The sequence below is a fragment of the Phoca vitulina genome, unplaced genomic scaffold (assembly GCF_004348235.1).
Source record: "Phoca vitulina isolate PV1807 unplaced genomic scaffold, GSC_HSeal_1.0 scaffold6, whole genome shotgun sequence".
NCBI classification, from domain to species: Eukaryota; Metazoa; Chordata; class Mammalia; order Carnivora; family Phocidae; genus Phoca; species Phoca vitulina.
The window spans coordinates 12504542-12517381 of NW_022589709.1; the positions used below are offsets into that span (position 1 = coordinate 12504542).

At 45.5% G+C, this 12840-nt stretch overlaps 1 protein-coding gene across 15 annotated transcripts in view; it reads left to right on the forward strand.

The window, feature by feature from the left end:
* TENM2 (teneurin transmembrane protein 2) overlaps window positions 1-12840 on the forward strand; it is a 1203413-nt gene that overhangs the window by 1105954 nt on the left and 84619 nt on the right. For all 15 annotated transcript variants that reach the window (XM_032403433.1, XM_032403432.1, XM_032403428.1 and 12 more), the window contains one exon: window positions 11208-11418. In XM_032403433.1, the coding sequence (XP_032259324.1) occupies window positions 11208-11418 (211 nt within the window). The remainder of the gene's footprint in view (window positions 1-11207; window positions 11419-12840) is intronic.

Below are 12840 nucleotides of genomic sequence, written 5' to 3' on the forward strand. Positions count from 1 at the left end.
AGGTCTGAGGCTGGGCCAGCTGCGGGCGAATCCCAGCTCCCCCACTCACAAGCAGCTGCCTGACCTTGTCAAATAACGTAACCTCTCCAGGCGTGGGTTCTCCATCTATAAAGCCAGAGTAAACAGGTGGTTGCTATGCACTAAATGTTTTTGCACAAGGCTTATTTACTCTCTCACAAAGGCCCTATTAAACTAGTATTTTTATTATTTCCACTTGACTGATGAGAAAACTGAGGCTCAGAGAGGTAAGCTAATTAGCCCAAGGCCACACAGCCAATATGTTGCAAACACGGATCCTGTGACGTTAACTGGCAGTCCAATACTGGCCACAGAGTGAATGTGAAGATGAAATGAGATCTCCAGGGTGTGCTAAGCACAGTACCTGAAGCATGGCAAGAGCCATGTTTAGGAATTAGTACTTCTGATTTCCCTAATCTAACCGAAAGCTTGCATGATAGCTGAGTCTGGTCCCTTCTCCCACTTGGCAGTCTAGGGGCACTTCTTTATGCACCAGGAGGACAGGCATCATGCCCTCTGCTAATTCTCTCAGCTCAGGGGCCAGTCCTCCCACCTGCCCCCGGGAGACAGGGTCTCTCTTCAGGCAGAAAGTAACTGTTCCGGTTTGTTGCTCTGAGGTGTCGGTGGTGACAGCCCCTTTTCTTTCTGAGGGGCCCAGCAGGTCACTGTCTGGCACCCCACCAGCCTGCCACCCCCCGCTGGGCTGGCTTCTGTCTGACCTGTCAGTGGGCTCTTTGAAAGGGAGGTTGATGGTGGGCAGGGGGGAGGGGCCAGGAACAGTGGGGGGGGGGTGAGCATTTGGGGACATCCGTGGCTGAGATCAGAGACCTTTGCTCTCTCTTGCCAGTAGTTTTTGTAACAGAACAGCGGGGAGACGGCAGCAGCCAGGATAGAATTCCCCCAGGTATAAAAAACATGGCCCTAGGCTAACAAGGGTGAGGCTGTGCCAGAGAGACCTGTCAGGGAATGTCCAAGGGGGGCAAACTCTCATCAAGTGAGATCATTATTCCTGGAGACTCTGTCTGGGGTGAGGAGGGGGGGGGGGGGGCGGATAGTAAGAGAGAGAGAGGCTGAGAGAAAGAACAACTAGAGAATGAAGATGTTTTGTGAAGCCTCAGCATTTCCTCCCCCAGGTCCTACACCATTCACAGGGTACCTTTATATGGCCGTGACTACTCACAGCCTCCTGTGAAGAATTGAGGATAGAAGCCAAATGTAGGCTTTGGAGGTGGACAGCCAAAGGGTGACTCACTCCATTATTTACTAGCTGTGTGATTGTGGGCAAGGCTCTTAACCTCTCTGAGCCTCAGTTTCTTCCTCTGCAAAATGGAGATTATAGACACCACCCTCAAGTGTCCGAGCGAGCTTATGGGATGATGGCTGCATAAGGGGGTAAGGGGCAGGCTGCAGAAGCACAGAGGGGCTTCAGTGCTGGCAAAGGAACAGCCCTATGGAGGTCCATCCGTCACGAGTGGGAGCTACGACAGAGGGCCAGCTAAAACACTCTGCATCCCAGCTTTTCAAAAAATAAATCTCCCTCCAATATGTCTTTAAATTGTTCGTCTTCTGTTTGACATCATCCTGCCTCGGGTAAAAGAGCTTAGTGCATGTCATGGCGGCGGGCACAGCGGCTCCTGTTTGCCATTTGGAATGTTCTACTCTAACCGCCCTTACAGGGCAGCCTCATATAGAATTTGGCTTTGGAGTGCAGCGAACTGGGTCAAAAGACAGCCCCAACATGTAAAAGTTGTGTGGTCTTAGGCAAGTTATTTACTCTCCTTCTTAATCTCTAATTCCTCACTTGTAAACAACGATCCCTGGAATTCTGGCAGTGATTTAACGAAGGGATGCAGATAAAGCACTTAGGATGGTGCCTGAAACCTAGTAAGCTTTTCATAAGTGCCAACCATTAGCTCTGATTAGACATGGTTGCCATTAATGCTTCATCATCCTACTGACTCCCAGGATGTGTCACCTAACATAGGGTCTCTATGCTGAAATATGCTGGCTTTGGGAGGCACTGGGAGGCCAAAGACAGGGGCTCTGAGCTTATGTGCTAGTAGTGATGATTTGGTTTGTATTGCATTTAATCACCCCAAAGCGTGCATTTTATGAGATCAATCAAGCAGGGGGCTATTGAGTAGATGAAGGTGTGGCTGGTCCTTCCAAAGATAGAGCTCCCAAGCCTAGAGCTCTGTTCTTGTGAAGTGCTTCTCAACCTGGATTGTACTAGACTATTGTGGGGAGATGCTCTGGGCCAAAAGGGGTCTGTGGTCAGGAAATGCTGCATGCTCCATTGCAACATTAAAGATTTATAATGCATATTCACCCATCAAAGTCTCTGAGAAGTCCTGCTGTAAAGAAACTAGTTTAATTGTTTAATCAATGTCTCTCAAGTTGTTTTTGACCACAGATCCTCCAGTGCCACCTCCACTTCTATGTTTCAGGGAACCCCCAGGAGACATAGTTCGGGAAGGCTCCTTTAGTCTCTCAGAGTCAGATGTACTGCTATGGATATTTGAGGGATGTTTTCAGTAATTCAGAGCAGGGGTCCTTGAGTTTTAGCAGGCAAAAAATCACCTGGGAATCTTCTTTAAAATACTCTCGGGGTGCCTAAGGGGCTCAATCGGTTAAGCATCCAACTCTTGGTTTCAGCTCAGGTCATGATATCAGGGTCCTGGGATCAAGCCCCACACTGGGCTCCATGCTCAGCAGGGAGTCTGCTTGAGATTTTTCTCTCTCCCTCTCCCCATCCCCCCACTTGCACTCATGTATGTGCTCTATGTCTCTCTCTAAAAATAAATAAATAAATCATTTATTTAAAAAAATGCATATTCTCAGTTTCCACACTCAGAAATTCAGTAGACCTGGGTGACAGCAAGAATCAGCATTTTAAAATCACTGAGGTGGTTCCAGGGCAGGAGGTCAGGGAGCACATCTTGACCAACAGCGGTTTAGTGCCTGGCTTCTAGAAATACAGTGCTCAGAACAGCAGCAGCAGCATCACCTGGAGACTTGTAAGAAATGCAGACCAAAGGAAACACCAGAGAATTAGAATCTGTATTTTAACAAGGTCCCAGGTGATTTTAATGCTGGTTAGATTTTAAGAAGCATTGGTTTTAAAGGTTTTTATTGATGGTATTTGTTTTGGGTTTTTTTTTCCATTTGTTTAGTTTTAATAAACTCAAAAAAAATGGACACACACTGCAAGCTCAGTTTTATTGTCATAAAATTCCTACCAACCCTCACCCCCATATGTGAGGGGTTGACCAGATGCCCCAGTAACTTCAAGGTAAGCCAAAGTCCTATTAAGAAGTAGTCTTACCTAGATTATATCCCTGTTTTCAGTAACAGTGCCTGGGTTTTCCTAAGCATGCTTTGATTTCTTTCCCACATCCATCCTGAAGAGTAGGAAACCCAGAAAAAGCAGCTCTCAGTGGGGCCTCCCCTCTGCCAGATCTCTTGTCAGACATGATTGATCTTCCATTGCTAAGTCATAAGAAAAGCCAAAGGTGCTTTGGAGCAAGGATTTCTGGCCTTGGAACTCTGAGACTGTCAAAAAAAGAGTTGGCACGAAGCAAGAGGAAAGCTTCCAACAGGCCTTCCAGAAGGAGGGCAAATACAATTTCACTTCTTGCAAGATTTAAGAATGGCGGTTGCTCTGGTTGGGAGGGAGGGGATGCCTGTGTAATGATGGTCCATCAGGCAGCCAGGGTATTAATGGCAGGTGAAACCTTCCAAATGAGCACCCTGTCAGCCAATCTATTGCTTTAAAAGGTTGGCAATGCGGGAGACCTAACAGAGGCAATGAAGAACTAATCTCATATTGCCAGGTTAAATCAAGTCAGCCTTGCCTGCTCCTTTCACTTTTTAGTTACATCAAGCCAGAATACTTTCAATTATCCCTCCTTTCCAACTTGTCAGCAGGCATTGGGTAAAATGCAAATGGAACAGTGCCTTCCCTGGCGGAAAGCAGAAAATATCATGAAGAATGGCCTCCATTGGTTGAGCTCTTGCTGTGTATTCAGTGCAACACCTTCACCATCTCATTTCATATGCACCACCTTATAGCATTTCTATGCTCTTTGGTGAAGTTGGTGCTATTGAGTCCATTCTATAGCTGGGAAAAGTGAGTCATAGGAGGTCAGTCACTTGCCAAGGTTACATAGCTAGTGAATGATAGAACAGGTTTTAGCCATTCTGACTCTAAAGCCTGTATTCTTTTGCTATATTCCGACTCTAAAGCCCATATTTTTTTGCTGGGCCAAGAATCTAGTGCTACTCTGGGTGAGTCCTTAAGCTTTAGAGTGCCCTCTCTCCTTGAAATTTTCTGAATGCTTCCCCCAGGGCAGGGACTCACCAGGATCAGCAGTGCTCCCTATTTCTCCCTTTCAGGGTGTTCTCTGACCCTCTACCATCCCTCCCCATGCATATGAGGTTGACCAGATTTTCAGAGATGTTTGGGGATTTGCTTTTATGAGCTATCTCAGGGCCAATGCCCAATCTTAATTCCAGTGGACATATTGGCAAGTAGATTGCTCCTTCTGGCTGGAGGATTATTTTGCAAGATCTTGTAAGATCAGCATGAGAATGGTGCTGATATGTCAATTCGGGTAACTCAAATTGTTTATATAGACAGGGGCCTGGCAAAAAAATATTTACTAGGGACCCCACACACTTTAGACATGGTCCTGAAGGAGCTCACCTTAAAAAAAAAAATAACTCCCAAGGCAAAAAGAATCCTAGGGTTGCCATATTTCTTTTTATTCCAAAACCTCTTTATGTGTCTGGCCATTCAGGTGCCTTTGGCCTTTGCCAGCCAGCCTCCACCTCTCCTTTATTTCCATCACAAAGAGCAAACAGCACAGGCTTCTTCTTTCTTGCCCCAACTTGTTGCCTGCCCCTTTTCTCCACTCTTTGTTAATTTTCTACTTCCCCATCATTAACTGATCTCAAGAAGGGCCCTAGGCTTTATTGGGTCCACCACCTGGATTCCCTCTATTTTCCTTGGGGAAATGAGAACTTGGCAAATACCTCACTCTGTATGCCAAATGAACCTATATGATGCCAAGAAGAAAAGAAGTAGAAAAGATTCAGAAGTACGTACTAGATTACTAGGTGCTCACAGCTGTGCATCTACCTAGCGTGGATTATCTTAGTCCTCTGATTGCTCCTGTGAGGTATCATCATCATGCCCACTCGGCAAATAAGGAAGACAGAACACAAAGAGGTTGGTATCTTGCCTAAAGTCAGCCTGTTGGCAAATACATAAATTGCATAATCTTAAATACACACCTTGATGTGTGTGTAGCCAGGTGAATAAGATGAAGATCTAGAGCATTTCCAGCACCCAGAAAGTTCCCAGCCAGTACCTCCCCGTTAAGGTAACTATAATTTCTAACGTTTTACCATAATTGATTAACTTTGCCTGTTCTTGAACATCCTATAAATGGAACCATATGTACTCTTCCTAGTTTTAACCATCCTCTTGGCCAGGTGAGTAGGGAAGGTAGATTTGGTGGTTGGTGATGCCTCTCATCAGACCATGATCTGGAAAGAGTGGAGCTCATTTTTAAAATCTGAGCCGCTGACCAGTTTCCCAGTCAGGTCCTACGTGCAGACGCTAGCAGAGCTGTCCGTGGCACCTCAAGTGAATTGTTGGAGTCGATTTGTGCCACCCTGTCACAAAATGAAACTAAGAAAAGTAAATTTAGATGTTTTCCTGAAGCCTTTAATACCCAAGAAAGCTGGAGAGTTCAGGCAGGTTATAAAGGGAATCACTTGCATACCAAGCTACAGGGAATAAAAGGCACGAAAATTGAACAAAATGCTTCCATCCGGATTCTCCATAAGCTGCCCAGTTTACAAAGATCAAAGAGGAAAATAAATGAAATGAATGAAATAAACACCCTCTCATTCCTAGAGACCTCCCTTCTCTGTAAGAGCGACGTGCCGACTCACGCAGCCTTTCCTGAACAGAAAAGATGTGCATGTCTCAGCCAGCTCTGAAATCCCCGCATCTACTATGGCTCTCTGCAGCCCCTCCACCGACCCGTGGCCTTCTCCCCACTGAGCATAGCTTCACTAGTATGTGTTCAGTGAAGGCTTTGAGGTTATATCTTTTGCCTATTTAGGAGCTCCTTGAAAAATCCAACAGTGCGAACTAGGCCGGGGCTGGAAACCACTGGCACAAACTTGTAGCCAGCCCAGAAGGCAAGTGCCACCTTGTGCCAATGGTAAACAGCTGAATGGAGGTTTGAATCCCACAGGTAAATAGTGTGGTCCTCGGCAGCCTGTATTTCAGGGAATGAATTCCCAGGCATCTTGTTTCTCCTGTTGATTCCTTTCTAGAAACTTGTTTCAACCAGCCTGATTCTTTCCCGGCTGTAGATGTAGGCAGGCCTGCAGAAGTAATTGAATCTTGCGGCCACGCATACTTCCCCAGTTGATAGGTGTCCACTGCCCTGTCTTTAGACTCCCTTCGGGAAAGAAATATCTCCTCCTTCTGATAAGAAGACAGAGGGTAATGATCTCACTGGTTGCCTTTTCCTCTTTTTATCCAGAGCTGCTGCTTAGCCACTTGGATAACTTACTTAGCTTCTCTGAGCCTCAGGTTCCAACTCTATAGGGTGGGTGAAGGCATGATAATGGGCATAACACATAGTTAACTGAGTGTTCACTGTACTGGGCACTGTTCCTAGTGCTGTATACGTAATAACTGCTTTAATCCTCCAAACAACACTTTCTAACATCATCATCATCTTCATTTTGTACATGAGGAAACTGAGATGCAGGGCAGTTAATTGTCCAGGGTCAGCAGATGGGCAGCACCTGATCTGAGATTCAAACCCAGACACCCTGATCTGGAGTGTGCAGCTTAAGGGTTATATATTCTGCTCTGCGGGGTTGCCGTGAGGATTGAAATCAAGAGTATGTCTAAATCTTGTTCAATCTTGTTCAATCTGTAGTATTTATTATTACTACCAATTAACTTATCACTATGTGGAAACATTACATTCTTGCCAAGATTCAACCTACCCATAGTACAGAGCAGTGAATGACTCCAATAGGGGATATTAATTTTACTGATATCTGTGTCCAGGTTTTATAAACTGAAAAAGCTGAAAACTTTGCAGAGTTTCTGGTTACAGTAATACCTATGATTCATTGAACACATACTATGGCAGACTGACATCAATTCATTTGTTCCCCATCACAGAACCCTATGATATATGCACTATTATAACTCAGTTTTAAAAGCAAAGAAGTTGAGGTTCAGCAAGGTTGGTTATCTTTCTAAGCTTACACAGCCAGGGACTAGAGGACATGAGCCTCAAACCCAAATCTCTCTGATTCTAGAGGCCAGGCTCTTCCCTCAGACACTGTGTAAGCTTTTTGGCTAAAATTTTACCTTAGGAATTCTAATTCAAAGGATTCCATTTAGCATCACCCTGATTTCTGCCTCGTGTTGCTAGACCTGTTACTGAAGATTCTCTCTGATTTTCTTTATCAAAAGCAATAAAAAGAATACCTCACATATTGTTCCCAGAAAGTTTCTCCACATCCATATTTCTCTGAAATGGCCATTACAATTAACGTATGACATATGTGTGTGGCCTGCAGCCAGAGCTGTGCTTTAGCCTGCCTTCTGACAGCATCTAGATAATTCTCTGTGGCTGCATCTCATAGAGTGAAGTACATGAGGGCACGTGAAGCCAACATGCCACACTGCTATGGGGCCCAGTCAGGAGGGCCTGGGTCACTTTCCCCAAACGCTAAATCAGAATTGGGTCGTTTTCGAGGACTCTGCACACCTCCCTCTCCATGCTCCCTGGGAAAAAGCCCCCCAGACAAACAAGTAGGTGGATAAATAAAGAAAACCGTCCAGTGTCATGGGAGGGTTGTGCCGCTCCCGCACCCCTGTTGAATAGAGACGCCTGCAGCCTCTCGGGTCCTGAACTGGCAATTCAGAACAGTTTGATTGCCTGCTTGATTGTTTGCGAGATAACTGCAAGATTGTCAGTGACAGGGTAATTTACTGAAGATTGCCATGTCAGACTCCACGCGAGGGGCTTGCTGGCATAAAGATGCGGCTCTCATGACTGACAGGCCACTGGGAGATTGGAGTGCCAATTTAAAGTTCACGGTGTTGTCAGAAAGCGTGCAGCACCAGCAGCCCATAATCACGCAACATGATGAGGTCATTACAAGCATAACGTATGCTCACACTTAATAACCAATAGAACCCCAAATGTGCCATCTCCGGAGCAGGTAAATGTAAATATGTGCGAGGAAATCATTTCTATCCTTTTTTTCTTCTTTTTTTTAGCATTTGCCATCTGCTATTGCTGATGTGTTTATAGGACATCTCCTGCCAGACAGGCCCTTAAATAAAAAGCCCTAGAATCGACAAAACAGTGGGGGAATTTGAGGTCCACACTTTTGAAGAAGTCACAAGTCCAGAACGAGTAGCAGATGAGCAGGGGTTGGGGAGGAAAGTGTTGAGTGCTTAATAGGAAAACTGTCCTAAGTTACTATTTGAGCCCGATGAGGTTCTCAAGCTGGTTATATGGAGGGGGTGGTAAATCGGATGAGGGGTAGGAGATGTTCCCAGCTTCAGGAGGGAAAGGCCACCAGACACAGATGGAACTTCTAATGGGAAGAGGCCAGCAACCTTAAAGAAATCTATAGTGCTAATAGCAATGTGTTTCTTCTCACCTGGGAAGTTCCTGCATCTGCTGAGGGGAGTCCTGCCAACAAATCTCAGCAGGATAATTTTAAATCCAAAGCAGGCATTCCACGGTAGATTCCTTCTGTCTGGTGAAGGCAGTCCGCAGAAGGTGATGTTAAAGGCAGAGTGCTGGGGCGCCTGGGTGGCTCAGTCGTTAAGCGTCTGCCTTCGGCTCAGGTCATGATCCCAGCGTCCTGGGATTGAGCCCCGCATCGGGCTCCCTGCTCCGCGGGAAGCCTGCTTCTCCTTCTCCCACTCCCCCTGCTTGTGTTCCCTCTCTCACTGTGTCTCTCTCTGTCAAATAAATAAAATCTTTAAAAAAAAAAAAAAAAAAGGCAGAGTGCTATGCAGTTTTGTTTTGTTTTGTTTTGTTTTTTCTTGTCTTTTTCTTATTCTGCCAAGGGCTCTGGGATCCACTATACAATCTGAACATAGATCTGACACCGTGCCCCAACATCATCCTGCTGCTGAGATACAATTCTCTGGCCCCGTTTCTTGGGTCTGAGATTTGTGAGCCTCTGGAGAGTACCCAATTCAGCCAGCACATCAGGCGGAGGTGTTTAGAGCCCTGACTTTGAAAGTCTCTAAATTTAAAGTGTGTGTGCCTGCTCACCCTCCTGTGTCTTCATTTCTAGGAAATTCTGTAAATCTAAATGTGTTACAAGGCACAGAAGCAACATTTGCCCATGTGGAAAATGAGAGGCCAGTTTTAGTAATTTAAAGCCAAGCAAAACACACAACCTCCTAATTTGTTTGTTTGCTAAAAAGAAAGTAATGCATTAAAATAATTGTACATTAATTGCTAAATTACAGTGGAACTTTGGTGAAATTACATATTTCAATTTCATTAGCAGAACCAAACGAAAAGAGTAATGCCAAAAAATTACATTGTAGTAAATTTAAAGCACGCAGGCAGGCCTCTGATTCGGTGTTCCAGTACATGTGTTTGTCAAGTCACGGCCCAGGGTTTGAGTACATGTTTCTATGATGTTAATTATGGCCCCAAAGTACCTTGCTATCAAATCTGGGAGGTGCAAGCAAGTTATTCTCCAAGGCTTTCTCTCTACTGTGTGTTCAGTCAATTCCCAGCAGAGTGAATAAGGATTGGCCAACTAATTCATTCTAACAGGAAATTCCAAGAAGCAAAGACTGCCCGAAACATTCCCATGCTCATCCCTAACACACACGCGAAGAAGAGAAAACATTCATGTATTCATTCAACAAACCTTTGTTGAGTACCCAATTCCGAGGTTGGCATTCAGTAAGATATGAATATAGAAATGAATAAGATTCTGTTTTTCTCTTCAAAGAGCTCATTGTCCAGACAGGAAGGCAAGCACACAGAAATAATTCTCGCACAAGGAAGTTGGCATTCACAAGGGTTTCTAAAACTTATTGTGCATTAAAATCACCTGAGAAGCATGTATAAAAGGCAGGTGCCAGGACCTGCTTCTGGATGCTCTCCCTGGGAAGCTCTGGGGTAGACCCTAGATTCTCCCCATGGGATTTTGATGCAGAACCAGTCTTTGAGAAACTCTGATTCAGGGATACACAGAGCAGGGCTGCCCTCACCTAACCAGAGGCATCACCAGGAAGCCTTCCTAGAAGAGGAGGACATACCTAGTCCAGGTCTTAGAGGATGAGTCATATCTGTTTCCCCCCACTGTACTGTCAGCTCCTTAAGAACAAACACCATCGTTCTTCATCCTTTGTTCCATGTTTCATTTCCAGAACATGGATGGCACTCAAATATTTGTTGTATGGTAGATGAATGATAGGAATCAGCCCAGCAAAGGGATGGAGGGGCAGGGATCTAGGCAAGTAAATCAGGATGTTCAGAGTGCTACAAGTGTGCAGCAAGGTAGCACCAGAAGTGATTGGGTGAACTGAGAGCTTAATTTCTGGGTGCTCCAACTAAAGCCACTTCTCCACATTTCCCAGAAAATGTAGAACTCACCCCACCCAGTTGTCAAACTGGTCAGCAGTCTGAGAGGGAGCGGGGATGGAATATTTTTCTCCATTCAAGCAAGGCTAAAGGGATCCCACACATTTTGATTATTGGTGCGCCCATTAGCACAGGCCCTGAGAACGAGCTATGGACAATTTTTTGTGCTATGCTGTTCAAAAGCAAAATGTTTGTTTTTGTTTCCAACCACTCAAATAATACTTGCTCATAACCGAAAAAGTAGAAATCCTAGAAAAGTCCAATAAAGAAAGAGGAGCGACACACGCTCATCTACTACCTGGGGATAATCATTTGTCCACATTTTCAATTATTTCTTCTGGGTCTTTTCTTTTCAATGCATATGTGCTGGAATTAAACTAGATCCATTGTGTGAGACCTGCCATTTCAAGCCCTTGGGAAGGGCTGACACTCTTCCTGACCAAGGTGCGAGCATCTCTCAGCAGCTTTGTGCCATGAAATGCCCTGACCCTGGCTCTGCCTCTGCCCTTCCAGATGGCCTGGTGGATTGCCTGGACCCTGACTGCTGCCTGCAGTCGGCCTGTCAGAATAGCCTGCTCTGCCGAGGGTCCCGGGACCCCCTGGACATCATTCAGCAGGGCCAGACAGACTTGCCTGCAGTGAAATCCTTCTACGACCGCATCAAGCTCTTGGCAGGCAAAGACAGCACCCACATCATCCCTGGAGACAACCCCTTCAATAGCAGGTGGGCACCCTTCTGTCCATACAGGCTGCCGAGGTGGCTGGGTTCCTTCCTGGTAGAGCGGGAGGAAGGGCTTCTGGTTTCTCTGTGGACCTAGTTGGCTTAGAAACTACCCCATGAGGGCAGCTCCTCTCTCTGGTTCACAGAGAGCCCTTTCCTCTCTGTGGGACTTGGCCACCTTCAACCCAGAAGCTGCTGGAGACATCTGTGGATGGTCTGGTTTTCAGATTATTTTTATAATCTATTATTTTATGATATTGTTGTTGTTATTTTATCTCTCTTTATAAAATACCTCTGATAGAGCCTTTTGTCTGATCATCACTGAAATATTTCATTCAATAGAGTATTTTTGAAAGCAGTTATTAACTGAATAACATTAATTAGAATGTATTGAGCACCTCTGATGAGCCAGAGACTTTATGTAGACCATCTCTGATCCTCCTGGCAACCCCATCAATTGCACCTGCTGTTGGCCTGTTTGGGGCAAGATGTCATGCTGGAGCATTTTATCTCTCTTTCCAAAATGATGGGGTTTCTCTTGAGTTTACTTTTGCTCTCAGTAGCTAATCTGAAGCAATTCTGGGGCAAATTCTGGGTTTATTTTATAGTCGGCTTGGCCCCTCCCTTCCTCCCAAGACAAGTTAGAACTGTACCCCTGGAGAGGAGAGCAAGGGAAGAGTTAGCTTTGAGGAGTGCCATCCCCTTCTCCCTCCTAGACACTGTTTCTGATTCTGGGGGTGACAGGAAGGACAGAGGCAGGGGTCTTCTTATGGCCCTCCTGCCTATCACAGATCTCTCTCTTGGTGGGTCTGGGTCCAGATGTTGATGGTGTCCGCAGATGTGAGGATGGCAGGTGTGGTCTTCTTGGGGTTGCCTGTCCCATCTCGGTGCTCCTTCCCATGCAGAGATAAGAGCTGCTGACTGGGTCCTCTCTCATGAAACCTCTAGGAACCATGAACTTAAGTGGTGGGCTTTGGGGAAGAAACAGCATCAGGCCATGACTCAGACTCTGCTCCTCCCCCTTGGAAGAGTCTGGCGAAGGTGGGATGAGGAGGTGGGAGGTAATGGCACAGCTGATTACTTCCAGAGCCCCTAGGAACTCTCTGGGAAGCTGTGCAGCCCCAATTCCCAGCAGCAATTTGAATATTAGGGCTCCTAACATGGTCACTTCAGGCCAGCAACATTAGCCTCTCGCCTGTTCTTGCTTTCCTAAAAATAAAACAGAAAAGAAGAAACAATCTCGGCCCTCTTCTGTTTCAGCCCTGACACCCCCTAGCCTGTGCCCCATTAGGCAAGTTATTTAACCTCATAAACTTCATGTTCTTGATTGATAAAATTAGAATAATATTATAGAATATACTCACACAGTTATATTATTACTTTAATACAAGAACCCCTCAAAAATAAAAGAAACCACAAATCTTT